The sequence below is a fragment of the Calonectris borealis genome, chromosome Z (genome assembly GCF_964195595.1).
Source record: "Calonectris borealis chromosome Z, bCalBor7.hap1.2, whole genome shotgun sequence".
Lineage (NCBI taxonomy): Eukaryota > Metazoa > Chordata > Aves > Procellariiformes > Procellariidae > Calonectris > Calonectris borealis.
The window spans coordinates 6165068-6188707 of record NC_134352.1 but is presented as its reverse complement, the minus strand read 5'-3'; the positions used below and the strand labels follow the sequence as shown (position 1 = coordinate 6188707).

General features: G+C 37.3%; 1 protein-coding gene across 2 annotated transcripts in view; it reads right to left on the bottom strand.

The window, feature by feature from the left end:
* Positions 1-23640, bottom strand: part of EDIL3 (EGF like repeats and discoidin domains 3) — a 263797-nt gene that overhangs the window by 156912 nt on the left and 83245 nt on the right. The window contains exon 3 of one of the 2 annotated variants that reach the window (XM_075136302.1): positions 5707-5736. The exons of the other annotated variant lie outside the window; for it this stretch is intronic. Coding sequence (XP_074992403.1) covers positions 5707-5736 — 30 coding nt within the window. The remainder of the gene's footprint in view (positions 1-5706; positions 5737-23640) is intronic. 2 annotated transcript variants of the gene reach the window in all.

The following is a 23640-nucleotide window of genomic DNA, read 5'->3' as shown; positions in this document are numbered from 1 at the left end:
AACAATATTAAACTCAAACTGTAAAAGAGCTTTTATTGTCATGAAATTCTAAATACATTTGCATATTGTATATAGATGGAATACAAAGACACACATGCCAGTTACCTAAAACACTAGGCTTAAAAAAAAATCAGTGACAAAGCAAGGAATGGCTTCAGTTAAGTGATGATCTCAAAGGGCAGGTATTTATTATTCCAGTCAAAGTCACAGTGTAAAGGCCAGTGTAGAAAGTGCCGCATGTTATGCTGTACTCTGTCTCATTGTGTCTTGGAAGAGTTACTCTTTGATATCTTTAAAAAGGATTCCAGACTTATTGAGGAGAGAGGGGGAATACATAAAACCTTGGGGAAACACTTTTGAGATGCAAAGCTTCAAACAGCAGGACATCCAACAGAAGCTGATACATTAGGCTTAAAAACAATTTTCAGCAAAGCAACCTCCTCCTAGTTCAACAAACAGCTTTAAAAGACTCATGCCACGTGTGTAGTTGGGAAAAGAAACACGGAAACAAATCTCCAAGAGAACTGCCCTGAGATTTTCCCAGCTTGCTTTCACAGGATGCATGAGCTTCTGGTAAAACTATTTAATTGATCTGAAACTCAAAATAAATGAACAGATATGCAGAAGAGGCTCAAAAGACAGTGTTTAGATGTCTACAACATAAAATCACAGGTATTTAACTGGAATGGAAAACTCCTTGGTTTAGCAAGCATGCAAAAAATAAGTATGTTTTGTCTTAGATGAAATATGTTTAATAAGTTATAATTACAGTTGATTAGACTGAAGCATTCTGAAACTGAAGGAAACCCTGTGAAATACGATTTCTACAGAGAGATACTCACAGGGCATTTATTATTTCAGGATTATTAATCTTCAACCTACTGGTTACAACAATCAGAGTAAAATTTTAGTAACCTCACTTGTATGAGATTACTCACGGAGGGCGTTGTCAGAGAAGCTAGATTCCATCTCAAAGAGCAGAGCATGGGAAATAGTATTGTTTTAGCCCTTTGACTGAACAGAAAAAGAAATTCTAGTTTTGATCCCAATCACAGTTCTATTAAAAGTTTATAATGTTCATAAAATGTTCAAATAATGTTTATAATCTTCATAAAATTAATGTATTAGCAGCAATTTATCATATCTAATATTTTTTAATAAGTAAAGGTATTGTTTGAAAAAATACTATGTTGCCCTCCAATTAATCTTCTCACCTTTCCTCCCCTGCAACTGTTACACTAAATGCAGTCTCTTAGCTCAGAGTCTTCAGAAGACAATCATAAGATACTTCTAATGATTTTGAATGCTAAGTGATGATTTCTGGGCCTTGCAGCTGGAAGTGTGTGCGTACCTCTTCCCCAATACTACCATATCAGCACTAGAATCAGGAGGTTAATTACACTCCACCAAGATAAATGTCACAAACTGGAAGAAACTTGCTGCTTTTTTTGGAAAAGAGCAAAATCTGGTAGCTGGTAGAACTTGCTTTCTGCCCATACAAGGCACATCCCACTGAAATTACTATGAAAGGCTCCAGGTGACTGCATGAGGCTTTGGATGCAGTTTCTATCTATTTTCAGCACCCCTGCATCTTTCAAACTGCATGACTGCCTTCCCAGTCTGAGAAAGAGGTATCTGTTTTAAGCAGAACACACAGCTATGTAAATATCAATACAATCTGAGAAATAAGTTGTATTAAAAGAATCCCATAAGAATGCACTAATCTGTTACTTTCAAAACAACATCTGGTCACATCTTAAAGCAAGATCAATAGAAACCATAAATTATAAAGCATCTGAAGAGCTAGTATTGCTTATTAATTTTTAGGATAAAAATTAATGTTAGGTGAAGAACAATTGCATTTTATTCATAGATTTTCCTCTGGAAAAGCTAGAACAAGTAATATCTTTATAACAAAAGTTTAAAAATAACTTCATTTTCACATGCATGCCCTTCATCACTAAATTTAAAACTTCTTTCCTGCTTTTAATGCAACAGTCTGGTTTTGATATTGACTTCTCCAGGAGTGCACTTTATTTTTAAAATTTATATTGCACTTCTAGGTTGCACTTTCACTGCACCTAATTTATGCTCCAATCTAGCAAACACATGCTTAAACACATGCTCAGAAAGACAACAGGTCAACTATGCACTAACATTCAAATACTAACTACGTACTTCACTGCTTTGCTGAGGAAGATCCAAAACAAATTATGTACACCTGTGCAGAAAATTGTTTCATCTTAAGGAATTTCTAAATGTCCTGGTTTCGGCTGAGATAGAGCTAATTTTTTTCCTAGTTGCTGGTGTAGTGCTGTGTTTTGGATTTAGGATGAGAATAATGTTGATAACACACTGACCTTTTAGTTGTTGCTGAGCAGTGCTTGCACAGAGTCAAGGACTTTTCAGCTTCTCATACTGCCCTGCCAGCGAGGAGGATGGAGGTGCACAAGAAGCTGGGAGGGGACACAGCCAGGACAGCCAACCCAAACTGATCGATGGGGTATTCCATCCCATATGACGTCATGCTGAACAAAAAACTGGGGGGAGTTGGCTGGGGGGGTGCAGCTGCTGCTTGGGAACTGGCTGGGCATCGGTCAGCCAGTGGTGAGCAACTGCATCGTGCATGACTTGTTTTGTATATTCTTTTATCATTATTATTATTTTCCCTTTTGTTTCTGTGCTATTAAATTGTCTTTATCTCAACCCACGAGTTTTGCTTTTTTCCCAACTCTCTCCCCCATCTCACTGTAGGAGAGAACAGCTGTGTGGTGTTTAGCTGCTTGCCACGTTAAACCACGTTAAAAAATAGTATCTATACTTAAATATAGATTATTTTGATCATAGTCACATTTCACGCAAATGTAGAGATGGGTTATACTCTATTAAGATCTAGTAGAAGAGTTTAAGATCCAAAGTTTGCTTCTCAAGGCAGAGACTACAATTGTTTTCCCAAAGGTGGAAATTTTCATTTGAATAGGAAAAAAAAAATCATCCTGTGCCTGGAGTTTAGTCAAATTAATTTCTTGAAAAAGTTTCAGATAATAAAAATTTTTCCCAAGAAAATAATTGTTTCAAAAATAATTCCCAAAGAATCTAATCACATGATGTATCAATGTCCTAGAACTAGACTAAAATAACAGAAAGTGTTACTGTTACATTAATTTACCTTCTTTTGCAGGTATTTAGTCACGTTCCCTTGTAACATAATTTCTGAGCAGTTGAGATTTATTTGCACAAATGTTTACAAATATGTGTTTTGTCTCCTATTGTAAATCTACCATGTACCATTTATGCCAGAGGCATTTGTTTATCTGTCCAAATCAAGGAACAAAGACATTTTGGTGCTGTATGTTTGTCTAATTCTAGCTGTTGATTTGTCTGTGTGGGAGTATCTATCTGCATTGCTGTATCAGTGCAACTCCCACATGTATACTTTTACTGCAAACAGCATCCTCTCATGGAATAACTAACATGAAAAGGTCACCAGTCTTTCCATTAAGAGTTTTCATACAAAAAATTACACTGGTATAGTTATTACTGCATAAATAATTGTGGCCTATTTTTAGATGCCAACAAACCCTGAAACACTAAGAACTATAACAATAAAAATAATGGCTAAAAATTAGGTGCAGCTCATTCAGCCAGCCACAAGTAAATGATTTGAGTTTGAAACATATCTGATCAAGCCTTGAGGGGAAAATATTTGAATAAATACTGGTGTAAAAGATGTTATTGATAATGGGTGAATTAAAGGAGATTATGAACATTTAGGAATATTCATTGATGGAGCAATGCTCAAAAGACATTCATTGAAAATTATTGGCTGAGCTTTGTTGAACACAAGAATTTTGTGGAGAAATAAAGCAGTGATACTAGGGCAGAGTAAAACAAACTAGTCAGAAGTGATTAAAAACAATCCATTTAAATGAATACAAAAGCAAACAAACAATGTCATCTGGCATTCCAAAAGGCAACGGCTCCTGAGGAACTGAATGTAGAATCTGTAGGCTTCTGTGAAACTGTTGAAATTTCAGCTGGTAGGTCTAACAGAGATCTGTAGTGGAGCCTGTGTGGCTGTCCTATAAATTCCACTTCTCTCCTTTTACCCATTTTCAGCTGATGTATCTGGTTACCTTGTCCAGCTCACGCTTACGGACTTTCACAAAAACAGCAGTGATGTTCAAAATGCAAAGAGGGAGGCTGTATCTTCATGAGATGCTCCACTGGTCACAAGAGGAATGATGGTTTTACAAGCCACAGCCATAGCAAGATTGTCTTGAACATTACCGCAGCATATATGCCTTTATCTCTACAAAATGTGCATACTTAAACCAATTCCATAAAGGGAAAAAAGGGTGCTTTTTTTCCTTTCCTGTGTAAAAAAATCTCCTTTTGTAACTGACACTTCTATTTAACATCTGCAATACGTTTCTATTAAGATATTTTCCATGAAAATTTCAAGACTGACATCTCTCAAGAAACAGATAGTTGAAGGCTGATGCTTAATAATTATAACATATACTCCTCAGGGGTGTGTTAGTACCCTACAGTTCTTTCCCAAACTCTTCCTTTCTCTGTTTCACAGTGATTTTTCTCATCTCAGTCATGCTTTCTTTCCATTCCACTACTATCTTCATGTTAAAAGTTCCCTTTTGCTTCTTTCTCTATTCAGTGCTAGTCTTAGCTGTTCTCCCTCTCTCACATTCTACTCTTGGCTTTATTCTCCGTCCTTTCGTTTATTATTCTCCACCGTACTCTAATTACTTATATTGCTCCCAAGTTGTAGGTTAGTGTTGTAAACAGTGTTCAATCCTTCCTTGCCATCTTCCTTTCTTCATTCACTTTCCTTACCTTTTCTCCTTTGGTCCTCTGGGGACCTTTACTTCTTTTAACAAGCCACTATAAAGTGACTCCCTATTCATTTGATGTTTTAGCTCACTGAGTTTATACAACTCAATGCCATTTCAAATATGTTAAGCTGTTTAGTGGCATTCTTCTTTGGTACGTCGTCGTCTTTTTCTTTAAATACTCCCAAGTTAATGGATTGCCAATTAATTAGAAATAGTTAATCTTCGCAACAGAATAAACACTACGTGTTTGTGTCTCTTGGGGAGCTCCCAAACTAATTTTTATGACTGTGTTGTTAACCGTTCTCACTACTTGGCAGCCTGTCAATGGAAATAAAAGTTGAGCAGATATCCAGGTCATAGTTTGTAGAATGTTTTCTTTGAGCAGGATGCTTCTGCACCCGCTGTCCTTCCCTCCCCTCACTGCTTGTTCCCAGGCTGTCTTTAAGGACACCAGTTCTGGGGGTCATACAGATGATTGAGCTTCACCAGCCCACAGGCAGATAACAAACTAGCACAGACACTGATTTTTTTTAACTTTTGACCTGGTTTGTTGTGTGAAGCCCAATGTGCCAGCTTAATCAAGGAAGAAGCAAAAAGGAAGGAACTGTGGCAGGTAAGATTTTGAACCACTACTGAAGGAGTACATCTCCTACTGACTCCAAACTGAGGGGAAAAAAGGCAGAAAGGGGAAAAAAGGGAAAGGAAGGGGAGCAGACAGAAAAGAACCCAATACTGATATGGCTATTTAGCATGTGTTACGTACAAGATAAACCTGGTTAAAACAATTTAGAGAAAAAGGTAGCTCTCAAGCAATGGTTACCATGATGCTGGTGTAATTATAAATTATTCATACCTGCTGAAGTTGGTTCCTCTTCAATTGAGGCTGTGCAAAAAGGAAGGGGGGAATAGGGAAGGGGAAGGGGTAGAGGAAGAAGAAGGGGAAGGGGAAGGAAGGGAGAGAGAGAAAAAGAGAGATGAAGAAATGCAAACAGTGCTAATTGTTATATTATTTACATTTTCTTAATATATGAGCAATAAAACATCATGAAAAAAATTGTTTATTCTAAATAGTTTGATCAACTTCAGTAATAGATGTTTCATCTTAGTTGAGAGCTAAGCTAAAATGAGTTAAGATCTTAGCTTGCATTTATAACATTATACTCTTAACCTTTCTTTCTTATTTAGCTAGTAGCCCAATACTGTAATAGCAGTGCTGAACAGAGGCGTTTCATTAACTGCTCTGCAGTCAAATTCACTGCCAGAGCTAGCTGTTGCTGTTCTTAAGGTAAAGCCTTCTAAAAAATTGACTGCAGGACCCAGTTATCTGGTTAGCTAATGAAGACTGTTGCCTGATGACATTGCTAAGCCAGTTGCTGGTTAGCAGTTAATGAGAGGCATAGTCCACATCTTTTTCCCATCTCTCCATCCTCCACCCTTTCCGTTCCCTTCAGTTTCTTCCCAACTTTGTGCTGGCAGGAATGATTTAATGATCCTGAAGTTAAGTAGTTAGGGAGCAAAAATGGCAGTTTTGGGGTTGGGTTTGGTTTGGTTTGGTTTGGTTTTTCTGGTAGGATTGGGGGGGGAGGGGCAGTTGCCCGTTTGACTCTCCAATCCAGCTGTTTATTGTCTGAGGAAATCAATAAACATCCATATCTTCATATGAGAGCCTTTCCCTTTTGGCGATAGATAACCATTAAATTGCCTTAAGTTACCATCAGAAAGCACCTTTGACTGTAGACTATCTATTACCTATACATTCAAAAGAAAGAAACAGACATATTCACAGTAAAACTGTATTTTAAAAGTACATCAGTGACCTAGTTCTTTCTCTCCTTGCAGTCAGTATGTTTTATATAGACATGCATCATAAAAACGGTCTTCTCACAGTCTTGCAAAGTTTTCAATGACAGGAAAGGCAGCAATCAAGTGTTTCTCACTTGGATACTCTAAAAGCACCTAGAAGTCTGAGAAGACTTTCCATAAATGTGATATAGAGACCCTCTTAAGAGACTAAATACAGGTATCCACACTTTTGTTTTTTCTGTTTTAAGGAGTCTCTTCTACCCGTTGAAATGGAAGCTTCTTCTGTTTGATTTCTTGCAGAATCAGTTCCATACAAACAACGCTCCTGCAGCCATGGCAGGCAGTGATCCACCCTGACAGCTTCAGAGCTTGCACTGGGCACGGATAAAGATTTCAAACTTTTTCTCACAGAACAGTGCCATGCTTGGTAAATTGACTTCTTTGCCTTCAATATCACTCCATGTATTATGCTGGGAGAAATTAGGACAGGAGCAGGAAGATCTTTCCTCTTTTTAGTGAAACCTCGTCAGACATAGCAGAGACCTTGTCAGCAGACACCAACTGCATTTGAGACCAACTATAAACCTTGGTTAATTCAGTACAGTGTTCTATATGCAACTGAATGTGACAATTAACACTGGACACATCAGTTATTTCTAATTGCAAAGTAGCAAGGTGTCCTTTTGGGGGCTGTCAAATCCAATCGATACAAAATAATGAATTACTGTCTGAAGCACCAGCCAACTATCTTGTCTCTAACTAAAGTTTCCTGAGGTAAATAGGTGATTTTTATTTATATAGCTTGGTGTTCAAATAAACACTAAAGAAGGTTACATTACAAGAACAGTACGTTATGAAATGCCTAATCTAAAATGACCTAAACAGGGTATTTAACAGGCTAACCCTTCCCTTTTGTAACTCATTTAGTGTCTAGATGTGTATTTTGAAACTAGATTAATCCATTTTGAGGTGTATATATGTAAAGATAACATCAAGCTTTTAAATTTTACAATAACATGTTCTTTTACTGTATAATTACTGAATTTAAGTAAAATGTGTTTGTATCACTAGAGGATTTCAAGACAATGAAAGAAAGAAGGGAAAATACCACCCTATTGTTTTTGAGTTGAACTAATCAGATACATCATTAGTTCAATAACAACATGACAGCCTATTCCACAAAAAACAAACTGAGTATTTAAATCTTAAGAACAACAGAATCAAAAGTAAATAAACAAACTACAAACTAAGTCAATCAAGCATATTGTAATTTCTCAAGGTACCAGTGGCTGAGAGGATGACTACACAAACACAACATGAAAGTTAGTTAGAAGTTCTGTTATTAAATTTTACAGACGCTCAAAATCTGTATTAGCTGCAAGCTCAACTGCAACAAATAATTAAAAGTACTAGTGACTGTGCATTAAAACTGGTTAAACAAAATGGTCCAATTATACAAAGAATGTTCATTCCAGTAACAATTTTTTTCAGACTGCTATTTGAATAATATTCTTAAACTTAATTATTGGGATGAATACCAGCATTAGCATTTCAAAACTGGATTCTGTTTTTACTCTGATGGTTGTTTCAGTGGGACCATTCTGCACTTAGGTACATATCTAAATAAAATAGGATAGCTGAATCTCAGCTGAAATAAATCATTCAGATGTCAAGACAGCTATGCCAATAACGTTACTTTTCCATTTATTTAATTAATTTTGACTATTTGATTGCTGATTTAGGCTCTTTCAGGAATAGACTATGTTCATTTCTCGTCTGAGCTAGACCACAGTTAGTTAGAACTACTTTTATAAAATGCAAAAGACCTAGTTTTACTTGTCAATACTGCATTTCCTAACCCTAGACAGAAATTAAAGATGCATATTAAAAATAGATATGAAAATGCAGTTATGAATTTGTTTGTACTTCATGAACACGTTTTAAAAAATCAAATGAACTTAACCTCTTCCTATATGGGCCAGGAGTTCTTTCACCCCCCATAGCTTGATAAAGCGTGTTTAAAAAAACAGCCTTCAGAAAGCTGTTGAATACTCAAAGAATACACTATTTTTGCTTTATCATACCAGCTCAAATGCAATGTCAGCACTCTGCTTACTCGTTACGTAAATGCACTAAATTACCACACCAAAAATTTCCTACACAACACCACTTTTTTCTTTTCATCAGCAGTGATTTAAAACTTGAAGTTATTTTAAAAAGCTATTTATATAGTGAGTCATCTCCATAGTAATTATCTGTAATTTACTCTCTTTACTTATTTCAGAGGGGTGGAGAGGGAGTAAGCTGGAATTGTCTTGCTCAACTGAGCTGGCACAAGTGATTCACTGCGCTGGGTGGTGGATCACAATCTGCCTGGCTTTCTCCTTCTGACTCCAGAGCGGTGAGACTTGCACAGAGGAGGCAAGTATTTGACAAAAAAGCCCCCCAAACAGTCACGGACATCCCCAAGTCATGGTCTGATAAACAGCATTGCATGACCTTAAACTGTAAACTACTCTGCAGCTTTAAAGCATTTTCAAGAAGATTTTCTTCCCGTTTTAATGCATCATTGACAAAATATAATAAGACATATGGCAGCACAAACATTAGTTTTTACCTTCTTAAAGAAAATCTGATGTTCACTTGGGAAAACTTAATCATATTTTCCTTAGAGATGAATAATACTGCACGATATAAATGGGGGAAAAATCCAAGAAGACATGGGCAGATTTGGAAAGCATATACCAGGATACGTATCGTCCAACCTATATTAACTTAAGAGAGATAATGTAAAAAGGCAATGCTTGGACAGTATCTGAATACCTATGCCAGACTTCTGATTATTTCTGTTACAAAGGTAGAAGACTTGACAGGGCTGGGAAAAATCTGAACTGTGAAGCATAGGAAAGTTGAGGGAGACAGATTCAGTGTATCAGTGTGCTATATTGCATTATATATTATGACATACTACATTAGTTGTGCGTTTATATTAAGGCTTCTGTTAAGTTTATATTAATGTGAAATATGTTTGCCTTTAACATTCAAATAAAATGTAAGACTCATATATAAAAGAATGAACTTATATATATGAGATTATCTCTACGGAAAAGGCTATGCAAGAGCTCTACAAAATTGAATCACCTGTGACAACCAGAATCCAAGCGCAAATAAATCTTTTCTGAATGCAACGTTAAAAATAAATGATATTCCCCTCAGCATCAAAACTCAGGGTCTTAGAGGACCTGCACGCTACCACCACTGACTGACTGACTTCCCAAAAACTCAGCATCAGTCATTAAGAATGTAATTTTAATGTTTCATTGAAAATAAGCGCTTAAGAAGTCTGTCTCTTCACCCGGTCCCTATTCGACAGACTTCAGTTCATTTCTCCATGAACTAGCTCAATCTTCTTTGGTTCTCAGCATGGCCCCGTGGGCAGTATAGGTATGACTGATGAGGCAACCCATCGTCAAGCAGAGAGCTGAAACAAGCTGTGTTTCCACCAAAGCTCCCGTGGCACCCACACAGCTCTGTCCCATACCATCAGGTTAAATGTGCTAAAGACACCTCCAAGCCAGAGCTCAGATGATTAATGCTATCTCACCAACTCATAACAACCAACTCAACCAACTCAACTGGCTGCCACTGCAACAATGATATAAATAATCGTCACACCTAGTTATAAGGAGGAGGAGCAAACCGTAAAAAAACCAGCGTGAATCTGCTGAATCTGGAAAAGGCACCCTTTATGCCAGTCTGTCAAAGATATGTCTGTCAGTGTGTAAGACGTTTTTATCTTGCAGTTTAACAGTGAGGCTGGGTTTGTTCTGTTACTGTGTGTTAATCGTAATTGTAGTACTGGGACATCCTTCACCATTCACACGCCCTTGGGAACAGCAGTGCCTCCTTCTAGCTTCAGCTGGCTAAGTTGTGCTTGCAGCTATGCTTGAAAAACAAAACAAAACAAAACAAGAAGGAAGACACCAGGCAACTCACTAGTGCATGTCGGCGATAACTCACTGTGAACTGATAAAACTCTGCTTGGATGACAGATGTTAAATGGAAAAGAAAGTAATTAATTAAGAAACCCTAGAAATGCCTGTGGCACTTAATAGGGAAACCTATCAGTCTGCATAGGTTTACATCCACTTAAGCACTTAAAGCACATGAAAAACTTCCTCTTTCTTCTCTTCATTATCTTATTTCAAGAAAATAATTTCTAACAAAAAGTGGATATCTGACCAAAATTTCAGGTTTTATTAAAATCTAGAATACTAGTGTCTTAAAATGACAGTATTGCCAATAGAGGTGGTTAATTCATTCTCACTAGTCTTCTTTATTTTCTAAGCATCAGGGCCTGGTGCTTAATGAAAACATATTTAAATATGAAACAAAAGATTCAGTTAGGTGAAATTCTATATTTTGCAGAAGAGAAGATTAGATAATGATTTTTGTGGTTAGTGCCTTCACATTTACAAGTCTGTAGAACAAGGCAGTCAATGCAGCGCCCACAAAGCCTAGTACTTGGCAGGATGTTCTGCTTAAGAAAAACAGCGTAAAAAGATTTGGTTTTGAAAAAATTATTCAGTTCTTAGTCAGCTGCAGCTCTTGCCAAGGATTCAAGTGCTGCCAAAGGCACAACCGTACCTAAAGCCGCAATTTTGAAACCAGTAGTCGTCTGTCATGACTTGAAATATCACACAATCTTACATATGCACACACACGCTGCCATATGCAGTTTTGAGAAGATGTGCATGTTCCAAAAGAGCAAAGAATGTAATCAGAAAATATCCTAGCATTTTATGTACAAAACCAAGTGTACTCAAATAACTAAGTGACTAAGACTGTAAATCAGTGTACAGTAGTCTTTGCTTCTTTGAATTTCTAAGAACATTCTGCAGCATCCAAATGCATAACCTGAAAATTAAATACCAAAAAAGGCTATGAAATATAATTATGGTGAAACAGGTACCTGCTAGGATCTGTTACACTTACGGATGCAAAAACCTATCCAGGATATCCCTATAGTTACACACAGAAAGCTTCACCTTCCAAGCCAAATAATTTCATATTTTCATGTTCCAGTCACTTGCCTTAAGCTTCTTCAGTTGGTTGTTTTGTTTGTTTCAAGGGAAATTTCACCAGCTATTCTTATGTGAATGAAGAATTTTAAAGTAACACCATATTTCACACTGCAAAGTAATAATGATGATTATAATAATTTTTACTTTATGGATATTCTCCCTCTTGGGAAAAAAACTCCACAACCTACAATAAAAGTCCACTCAGATGCTCATAGTGTATTTGAATCTGGTTTTGGACTTGTATAGGAGGCTGGATTAGCTCTCACTGCAGGTGTGTACCCAAGTACCCAGGCCAAGTCAAAAAGGTACCTGGGTGCCACGCCAGATGAACCATTCCTTTGTATTACGGGCTGAAAATACGTTGCATCTCAATGATGACAGAGGCTGGCTGAGAAGGCAGTTTGATCTGCTTTTGAGAACAGTTTACTCAAAGCTGGGAAACTGCTGGCACTTGCTCTCTGTGCAAGGGAGGAGAGCCAGGCTTTCTCAAAGGTACAAAAAAATTCAGGCTGAAACAAAGTGGGACTGAGATAAGTAAAGCTGAACAGGGTCTGAGTATCACCTAATCTTCCACCAGAAATAAGAAAGTAGAATTACTACCGTACAGCTCGACAAGATCCAACATGCAACAGAATGAGGAAAGATTCAAAAGACAATAAACAATGCTCAAAACAGAGCAGAAAATAGCAGTTAAGACAAATAAACCCCAACTGTACATGGTCCTGTAACACCAGTTACCAACTTTAATGCACGAACTTTCTATGACATTTTTGTGCCATTTCTTACCCCAGACTAACCTCAACCAGCCAGTCTGCTGCCACCAAATTACGTCCAGCTTGCCTCACTGAAAGACATACTAGGAAGTTCAATAAACACACAGGAAAACCCAACAACTTTCAAACCCTAGAATTACAGGACAAACATGTATCCTGCAATTTCCCAAATACTCTGTGGTTTTTGGCAAATTTTCTAACATGCCAGTTACAAAGATTGTACTGCCATCCTTTCTGGGGAATGAAGCTGTATAAACCAACAAACAGACAACAATTCTATCATCAGATGAAAAGTCTTTAGATTGCATCAAGATGAAGTGAAAAGTATTCATAGAAAATACACGACAACGTATTAAACAAAACTGCATAGAACCAGGGGCATACAGTTTTCAGTTCAAATGCCTTGCTTGGTCCATAGGCCCTACAGAAGAATTAACTTTTTTTTTTTTTAAATCCAAGTCTGTAGTACTCTTTTCAGCATGACTGAGGGCCAGCATACTGTTTTACTGAGATAATTTTCATGTAACACAATCTTCATCACAGAACGTTTGAGCTGTAAATTGTATGACGTGCCAAGAGGAGAATTCAAAGGAGCAGACGGCAGCTAAAATGAAGGATGTGGCATTAGAGGAGCCCCATGCAGGGAGACATATTGCTTTGGTGCAGTATGTGGTTTTAATCATTTTTTGGTAACTACAGGAATGAGGAATAGGAAATACCCCACCATAAAGCTAACGGTATGAATATGGGTATAGAAAAGAGAAGACTTGAGTCCTGGTGCAAGGAAGGCGAAGCAGATATTTTTAAATGAATAAAATAATATTTTGATTGCCCAAGTAAATTTTGGAGACTGGAACATACTGCTTAAGGAATGATTGGCATACCAGTATTCATTTCTAACTTTTCTGATTGGTCAGAAACAAAAGAAGATCCTATTACCTTTGTAGCTAATATTGGCTTTATATTTAACTTCAGTAAAACCAGAATAAATACCTAAATATATCTGAATCCATTATTGTTTAATACTGAAAAGTATATGTTGAAAAATATGTATGATGTAGACTGTGGCAAAACAGTGTCAATAATGTCCAGCTTCAATAAAACAGTGCCTTCATCTAGACCTCAAAGAATTTATCACTATATGTCTATGTTAAAAACAGTGACAATGACTCATAGAAAGTATCAATTTATCTAAGGATATCTGCTGAGGCCATATTGAACTCGGACGTTTTCAGACCTAGCACATTGTTTTGCCCTGAAATATGAGTGACAAAGCAGCTTACTTTAAACCTGGGGCAGTTTGGACAAATTACTGTGCCCTTGACTGGTTTTACTGAGCACGCAAAGTTCTTTGCTGATAACTGTATTTCAACGAACAGAAACGCCAAAAGAGAAACATGCTTAAACATAAGTGTAAAAACATATGTTTTTCTCTCTTGCTGACACTAACATGGCTTTGCTATATGCAGTGAAACAAGGCAAGAGAGAACACGGTGATATGAGGTCAAAAAATACACCTGGCGTGAGGCTTCTTTATTCTTCTCAGAAATGCTACATTTTTCCTCTTAACTTGTTATCTATATACTATTCTTAATTTTTCAGAAAATAATTAAAACTTGAGTACTCAAGGCTTTTTCTCATGAACAAGTGAAGATAATTGATATTGTCTCTTCTTTTATCTTAGTGAATATAGCCACTAGAAGTCAAAAGTTTATCAACTTCTCTGACTTCACCCCTGTAAGAAGCATTTTCACAGCAGCTGTCGGTCAGCACTCCGGCTCCTCCACACCTTTCGATTTTCATTAGTGTAGGAGTCAGGCCTATTAATTTTGACCTGGTTTACTTTTTAAGATTTTTTTCATGCCGGGTTTATGGATTTTCTGAAACCCACCTCGCCCCTACTTTTCCATACATTCCTCAGAGCAGATTTACTCATTTTCCGTGCATCTTCCGTCAGAAGCAAAGTTCTGCGTTTTCAGAGGAGGCTTTGCACCCTTCCAGGGGCTGCATTTCAAAAGCAACCCCAACCAGCACCTCCCGCTGTGATAAAGAAGAACTGTCAGGGTCTGGCGAGCTGTGTTAAACATCTGTCCTTCGTTCCTTTTGATTCTCCCTCTTCTGTGCTGCAAACAGATGGCAAAACCTCTCTTTGCGTTACCCCCTTCCAAAGGATGTTTCATGGAATCTAGAGCAGTTCCACACACTCACATCTCCACGGCACGCCGTTGCAGCCCTTCACAAAAACAAGGATTACTATTCATATAATCTGTTCTCCTCACCACTTGAGATGTTGCAAATGGTTTTTGCTTCATCAGTTCAGGTCAGAATAATGTAAATCAATACTTTGATCCTTGCTTCTGCATTCAGAAATGCCTTGCGTTCCTCCTAAAAAGGCATACAGAAATGCAGGATACACAGAGAAAGCTGTATGGTGCTCTGAACCACTGAGTACAAGACCCATAATCCTACCCCTTATCTGCTGATACAGCACTTTTGTTTGGGCTGTCAAAGTGCTCACCATTCTGGATTCCAGACACTGGCTAATATGTAAGAATTTTATATTTTTCTACAGGACCAGAGAGTCTGTGGAGGCTCCCTCCTTGAAGATATCCAAAAGCTATCTTGACATGGTCCTGGGCAACCAGCTCTAGGTGGCCCTGCTTGAGCAGGGCGGGTTGGACCAGAGAACCTCCAGAGGTCCCTTCACACCTCAACCCTGCTGTGATTCTGTGAATCACATTGCGTTTAACAATTAACAGAAGGGCTGTGCAATGGGAGAGAAACAAAACATATTTCTACAGTTACTCAACTTTTTTCCTTTAAGTATTGACACCTTTCAATCTCTTTACATAGCGATCTAACATGCATTTTATGACATGTTGACTGTCATAGTATCATTATTGAAAGACATTACATTTAAAGGACTAATTAGAATGACAGCGATGGAAAAATCCATACCGATTCCATAGTCTTCATCTCTAACGCTCAAGGTAAATACATTTAAGTGCTCTAAGTGTACGTTTCTGGAGATCTGGGAAAATGACAGGCAGACACTTACACACTTAAGTCAGAGGAACTACTGTGAAAACCTTGACTGTAATGTGATTGATTTTCATTACAGTTAAATGCACTAAGGAAAAAGAAATTACTAGCTTGTCTTCTCTATCATTAATTGCTTTCTTCAGGACAGAACCTGAAGAATAATCTTTCGTTGTTTTTTTTTCCCCACCTAATGGAAAAAAAATTAGTATATATTAAGCAGAAGTGAAGAACTTTATATTTGTGTCAACCTAAAACCTTCATGCTTGTAGTGAAATACCTCATCTTAATTTCAACCCTTATAAAACCCCAACAATTTTAAAACACTTGGAATGTTTTTTAAAAATTTTAAAATCAGACAACAATAAACACTGTCTCACAAAAATGAAAATTAAATTAATTAATATATTTTCATGAATATTTTCCCAAGTTTTTAGGTTAAACCTTTTTCTGTTAGTTTTTAGGTCAACGATATATGTGTTAGTTTCTAAAGTAAAAAATTCCTTCTGAATTTAACTCACATTCATGAATAATTTGCATGGCCCCCATGGCATTTTCCAGTTAATATTCATGCAAAAAAAAAGTTCAGGTTTAAAGATAGGCAACCTAAATGCCTGTAACGCTAACAGATGCAGTTTTATTGCATTTTCAATTGCTCAACTTTATACCGCATTATTAACGTTAACACAAAATAGTATCTAATACCAGTATCTAATAACAAAGTAAACTTGAAATAACTGCACTGACTTAGCTAAAAGACAAAAATTAATCCCACAATATTTTGTCAAACAAAGTTAATTTTTTTCCCCTCCAAACCCTTTTTTTTCACTAGGAATTTTATGATGACTTCACTGAACAGACAATACTCCCCTTAAGGAAATTCGCTAGAATATTAAATTTTAAATTAAACCATATATTTTAAAGTCTATGTTAATTACTCTGTACAGCATTCTGCAAGAGCTTTCTACATCAAAAATTATTATGACTAATTACAAGATATATTCAAGAAATAGACATAAAAAATAGTAGTCATGAAATATTAATCTGGTGAACAAATTCTTCTACTTCATAAATATTCCATGTTTTAACCTAGTGAATTTTAGCCATGACTCTGCATTAAAAGGACAAAATGACACACTATGTATGTAAAAAAAATACACACACACATATATACATACATACATGCCCTCCTACTGTAGGCTGATAGAGCAAAATGTCTGATTGCTATCTGCAGTCAATGACTAAAGCGAAACAGCCAATATTTGACTGAATTTCCTTCACTTATGTATCTTCTTATTGATTCTTTGCACCACACAAAGGTCTTTACATGAGATCCACTTTATAAATGTAGAAGTGACTGACTGCATTTATTGTCTCCTGGTGACCTGGAATAAATCAATCAATCAGATACACATTTATATTACCTTCCACCGGCTGTGCTTCTTTTACTGTACTATCTTGCAGCTTGAGAATTTTTTAAATGTCCCCTCCCACCACTAAGGGACAATTCAGACCGATATAATGCAGATAGAAACTCCACTGAGATCACTGGAGTTTAGTCTAGCCAGGACAAAATCCGAGCTTACAACTCCAGGATAATTAATTCCTCTGTAATCAGGTCAAGCTTTTCCCAGCAGAAAGTGATCATGTAAATTTTGCTACCATTTTGCCATGACAAATGCACACCTCAATGAGTGAGAAGCTTAATGAGGTTCTGGCTGTTTTTCAAAACATATTATAGTGTAAAAATCTTCAGCATTCACTCCACATGCGGCTTCACAAGTCTGGGGAAGGTCAGTAGGTGCAGGTCTGTGGTTGGCTACTGTGCATCAAGGTGGTCAACCAGGTCACAGGAGAAGGGTCTTTTTTTTTCCTTTTTTATACTGGCAGAAGCTTCTGTGCTCCTCAGGGGAGAGGACAGCTCAATTTAATGAGCTTTCTTTTCCTTCAGATAGTCTTATACCTGATTTATCAGGCAACTGAAAAAGCGAGTCACTTTGGTGGATTGAGGGACTTGGTAAAAACTAAGGAATGGCAGATGTTGTTTGTTTCCTAATAACACTAAGACGAAAGGAGTTAATGGGAAATCCATGTTATCCATAAAAATTGAACCATTAAAGTGAAAACAAGCAAACCAAAACATGTTCTGTCCATGTTTCCTCTCCTTCATCTTCTAAAAGTCCTTTTGCCTTTCTTAGTCACCTTGAAGCCTTTAAAGGGTACTTCTTGTCTGTTTTCTGTATTTTTTGTTCTGCACTGCATAGTGACAAGAGGGATGTTGTTTTTTTTAAAAAAATAAAAGTCCAAATTATTTTTCAAAAAAGCTCCTGATGGAAATCTTGCAAATAAATTAGATTTTTTTACTGGATATAAACTTCCTTGTTTCATTTTTTTCTGTATGCTGTGTGCATCCTCAAGTATGATATTCCATGAATAAGTGTCCCAAATCATTTGGATTACTACTGTGGTTTGGGGATTTGTTTCCAACCTATGATGATAGTGACACTAATTCTTTAGGTTTTCATATAGCAAACTTCCTCCAGCTCTCCTATCCCAAACCTGAGGGTGAATAAGGTTCTTGTAAGCCTTTCAAAAGGATATCCCATACACGTCCTGTGATCTGCATCACCTCTTGCAAGTATGAGCCTGTTATCTGCTGCTGCTCTGCAATAAAATTATATTTGCAGGTTGCCTCCACCTCATATCATTATCATAGATTGCTTTTTCCTTTATCTTTTCAGTAAGAATGCCATCACCATAATGCCCATTGCACCTGGTGTTTTGTTAACAAAGGATACGTCTGGACCCACAAAGAGTCCATGTTCAGGAACATCTTCCACAAACGTGTTGAAGGCGGTCAGAACAATCCAAAAGAACTTATCCTTTCTCATCCACTTTTGTTCAGGGCACACTATATTGGATAACAGCCAGTATTAATATTTTTTTTTAAATAACTACTGCAGTTGCCCAGCATAAAAGCAGAACCCTCAGTTTATCCCTGACGCTAAGCTGCTCATCAGTTCTGGTGTATTTCAAAATACTATGGGGTTTCATACTGCTCATCCATTCATTCATCAACGTTACTAATGGAATAGTTATGGAAGACTTTATTTCTATTCAGCTTCTCTCTGGGTGCTCATCACATTGAATTACACAACTTTACACCTTGTTCGAATGCACACGCGGGCACTCTCCTCCTCTTCCAAGTTGGGACCACTGTTGGTACTTGTACTCTGCACAGTCCTACGTACAGCTTGCAATATCCAGTTGCCTACATGACAATGATTCTGCTCTATGGCTGCATGCCAGATTAATATCTTTTCTTGCTCCATGGCTTTCTCATCAGCTGTCTGTATTTACCCACTGATGAAAGAATTATTTTGCTGTGTGTCATACAGTCCATTTTCCATCATCTCACCTACTGCTTTTTAATATTAGGAGTAAATATTACATTAAATGAGATTCCTGGATATCGAGACATAACAAATCTTCAAAAAACTATAAAATTAGTTTGTTGCTTCTTATAACACTGCTAAAACAGATTTGGATTAAGGTATCCAGTTCTTGTGTCTACCTTTCAGCAAAGACTTGAAAACATCAAAGAAAGAGAAATTAACAGCTCAGAAATGTTACTAGAACAAGAAACACTAGAAATAATCAGAAATAAGGGTTAGAGAGTTCTGTTACTCAGGTGATGGAAACATAAATAGAGAAGCACCTGAGCACTATTTACACATAAAAAATAAATCAGATGCTGAAAAGCTTTTTGTTTGCTTTTTATACACATTGTGCTGACAAAGAAAACAAAGTTCAGTAAATTGGAGACATTCACCTCAAATCATGAAGTAATGTTTCTAGATGAAGGTGTAACTGTATATTGTACCACAGTGGTAGTCAGGTAACTGGTCAGGAAAAAAAATTACCCTGAAATTTGCATAATAAAAACAATGGCATTTTCCAGCTACTTTTAGAGCAGAGACTGCCAACTAGATCAGCTGGGCTTCTCTCACCTCGTCAAATTCCCTACACTAAAATCTCCTCTTCTTTCTGTGTGTATCACATTTGTAAGCTTCCTGAGAGATGCAAAGCTTTAATCTGACTCTTTGGACTTCATGCAGCAATGATGACACACCGTGATTTACAGGAGGTCATAGTGTATTTCATAACGGTCTGTTCTGCTCCTAATGTTGATGAATCCACACAGCCGATCAGAAATCCAATTCTATTCAGGTTGCATGCTTGTGAATGATGGACCCTGAATACTTGTTAAAAATTCTGTAGTGCATGTGTGTTTAAAAAAAAAAAACTTAAAAAAAAAAAATACTACGAACGTGCTTCACTTCTTTGGAAAATGCTCAAATCATCAGTTACTAAATGCACTATTTCTTTTGTAAGTGTAGTTACACAAATAGCGTGGCATGATTTTCTTTACCGTACAATCCCATAAAATGAGCATATTTTTCTAATTTCCCTGGAGCATGACACCTGTATTCTCAGCTCCTCTGTCACCATTTTGCCCTGACATAGGGTTTGAGAACCCTTCTCCAGGTTCTTCAACACTTTCTGCAGTCCTACAGATGACATAGTCCTACAGATTACACATGCCACTTACCAATCAGCAAAACTTAATTTTCCTGAAGTTTCACTTGAACTGTGGGATCAGTTCCCTCCCCTTCGCTTGTGCTACTACTCAGCTGCTTTGCTAGGCCGTTTTGATTCCTTTTAATCACGCTCCCTTCATCGTTTTGTTCTCACCAGGTAGGCCACTGCCGCTACGTTTCACTGTACTGCACTCTGGTTTTCTATTAATCACATCCTCTTCGCTGCTCCAGTTCTCACCAGACAGACCGTTGCCACTGTGTTTCATGTACCACACACTGGGTAAAGACATAAAAAGAATTCTGTGTTTATAAAGCTAAATTGCCTCATTCCTAGATATGATAGTGAAGTCTGGAAAGGAGCAAACTACATTTGTTAAGTCGCACCCGCAAGTCCCATCTCCTCTCCCACTCAACCAGTAGACTTCTCAGGTTCCAGGAAGACCTGTCCCACCAAGCTAAGTGACTTCAGCACAGAAAACGTAGCTTTCTTCTTGGGCAGGCCAAAGGCATTCGGTAACATCACACGTCTCACAAGGCAATCAGCCCTACAGACAAGAAAATTTGCAAAGAAAGGAAAATGGTAGGCCACAAAGAGGGCTGTGATTTAGGGCTGCCAAGTCAAAGAAGAACAGTGGAGATACTGTGGACCATTTTCGAAAGAACACAGCTTATAAGAAACACAGATACAATACTGTTTGTTACAGAGTATGAAATTAAATTCAGTGGCAAATGAAATTATATAAGAAATATGCCATTTAATTCAATTCTGATTAACCAGATTATTGTAGTTTTAATAGTTCTTTTCCTAAACAAGGGTCGGATATTTGCTATCAGTTTGATTTCAGCAAGGCCAGACAAGAACTGTGTAATTTAATTCTTTCTGTATTTAACTGCAAGATGCATGAAAGAAATGTTTAATACATCCCAATTCTAAATGGTATCAAGATTCATAGCCTGCTAGTTTAATATTCACATTCCTTATTTTAGGAAACTTTTTATTTCATGGTCTTTGAGCATTCATATATTCAATTGCAATACTTGAAACATAATTAATCTATTTAATTTTGGATTACTGATTCTTTGAAAGTGTTCAAGTCCCTTCTTCCACCCTGAGAGGGCAAGTGATGAACATACTGATATTTTGGAAGTATCCACAACTTGTATTCGGATTGATATATTTAATTACTTTGTTTATGCTACATTGGTCAGGGTCTGTTGTTTTAATATAACTAAGACTGATCCCAATGACACCACTCGTAAGGACAAAGTTAAATCACTGCTTACTTTTGTTGCTGACTTAGGCTAATGTATTGTTCAGCTATGAGCTAATGACTCCTGCAGATGTTTCTTATTTCATGCCAGGAAAAGCAGAAGCTGAAATTAAATATTTTCTTTTTATGACCATTATAGTTCCCCTTATAAATTATAGCCCATTCAGTCATATTTTTGAATAAATCAAATGACACTGACAACGCAGTTTTCCTATCTGCAAAAATTAATCTTACAGGACCAAATTCTGGTCTCATTAGACTGTTCATAATGAATAATATAACTGATGATTAAAAAGTTGACCTGCCTAAGAAGGAGAGGAAAGTAATAAGAATTTTTAATCAAGACATACCTCTCCCTCTCTTTCAACAAGAGTACATTTGGACTTAAATATGTTGGCATGTCTCCGTCGTCATATCATTTCACACCCTTACTGCCCCCACCTTACTTACACATGGAGAAACCCAAGCAGACACCGTCAAAAATGCCTTTTGTTTAATCTAATGCCAATTCAAATTTATTTTGCCATATTCAGAACTGATATGGCGTTTTATATTTCTAGGTAATAGTAATCTAACACACTAAGTTTTAGCTGCTAAAAAATATTTTTCTTACTTGTTTCTCAGGGCTTTAAGGCCTGATCCACAATCACGATTCTGTTATAAGCCTTGATCTTACCACTGCCTGTGCATACGCAGATCTTGTGCCAGCACAAGGCTGCAACAGCTTCTCAAGACCTTTGCTCAGGCATATCTATGTAGCTAAGAATCCCTACTAATGATGATAACTCTCTTTGCCACAGTAGGAATGTTATTAGTTCATACTGTCCCAACAGCAGAAGCGTGGTGGAAGGACTCATCTACCACGAGAACAGGGCTTTTTGTGTGCAGAACACAAAAAGTGGTTTTGAATATCTGAAAATGGTGTGTTTAGGGTTTTATGATGCCTTTTAAACAACATTAATACTTAGACAAGTATATTACACTAAGCCCCAAAATACTGATGTCTACTCACTGTAGGTTCTCACTGAGGATCTAATTTTCACCCTAATTAAATGCAACTTGTTGCTTTGTGCGTAAACATCTTGGAACTGAGTTTTTCACTCTTCCTAAACCTCTAGTCACTGCAGCTGGCGAATAAACTAGGAAATAAGCATTTTTTAATGAATGCATATGTTACTATCATGTTGGAGAAGAACTGGACATAAAATATCTCAGTTCTCCTGTTCTGGTACATTTGTAGTAATGTATTACCTTTTCCTCAGCTACGCCCGTTCTTGGAACTTACCATTCATTGCATCTCATGGCATGCCATTTCTGGGATCGCCACGTCTCTCTCTTTGTCCATCTGACATCCTGTCAAAGCACATGACTGTTCACTACACCTTGATGAAAAGCCTCAGTGACACCCACAAAGCGAAACACCCAACAGAAAGCAGCATTTGGATGTTGCAACTGAACAACTTTGCAGACACTTTCTTTGGCCTCCCCAGGGCAACCTCACAGGCAGTGTCCCTCTTCTGTCATTTCTCAGGAAACGGGACAACATGTCAAGCTGCCAGAGACCACAAGAGCAGCTGAGTAGCTAACATAGTCTAATTTTGCCTACAGCTTTAATCCTTTTGGAGTTACAGCAAGGAATGCAGGTATCTCAGAATAAACTTCTGAAACAGCACAACTTAGCATGTGCATGCCCCTTCTTCCCGGTGAAATCAAACTTGAAGCTGAGACATTTGCATGAAGAATTGTTTTAAGTATCCTAACATCTGAGAATAGGTTGTTTTGGTTAGTCCCAGCCTCCACACCCTCCATTTTTGCTCACTGGATAAGCAGTGCTCTCTTTTCCTGAGATCCCACAGCAACACCTTCCTACAGTCGGATCAAACCTCTCCCACAACTCCCCAGACCAGAGAAGGAAAGGAGAATGAGAACATACCTTGCCCATATTTTTCCCCATTGATGGCTTTTGCTACAACACATCTAACAGTCTGGGGACTACCATCATTTTTTTGCCTTGCTTTGTTTTGTTTGTTCGTTTGTTTGTTTATAAAGCACATCATTAATTGTTGATTCATAGCCAATTCATTTAGCCTTAAATATGCATTTAAAGCTGTAGTTGCTTCCAGACTACGTTTGAAATGAGACCAGGTCATTGTCAGCAAATGTACCTAAAGGTTAGCATTACAAATGCAGACATCAATTAAAAGACAAAAAGAAAA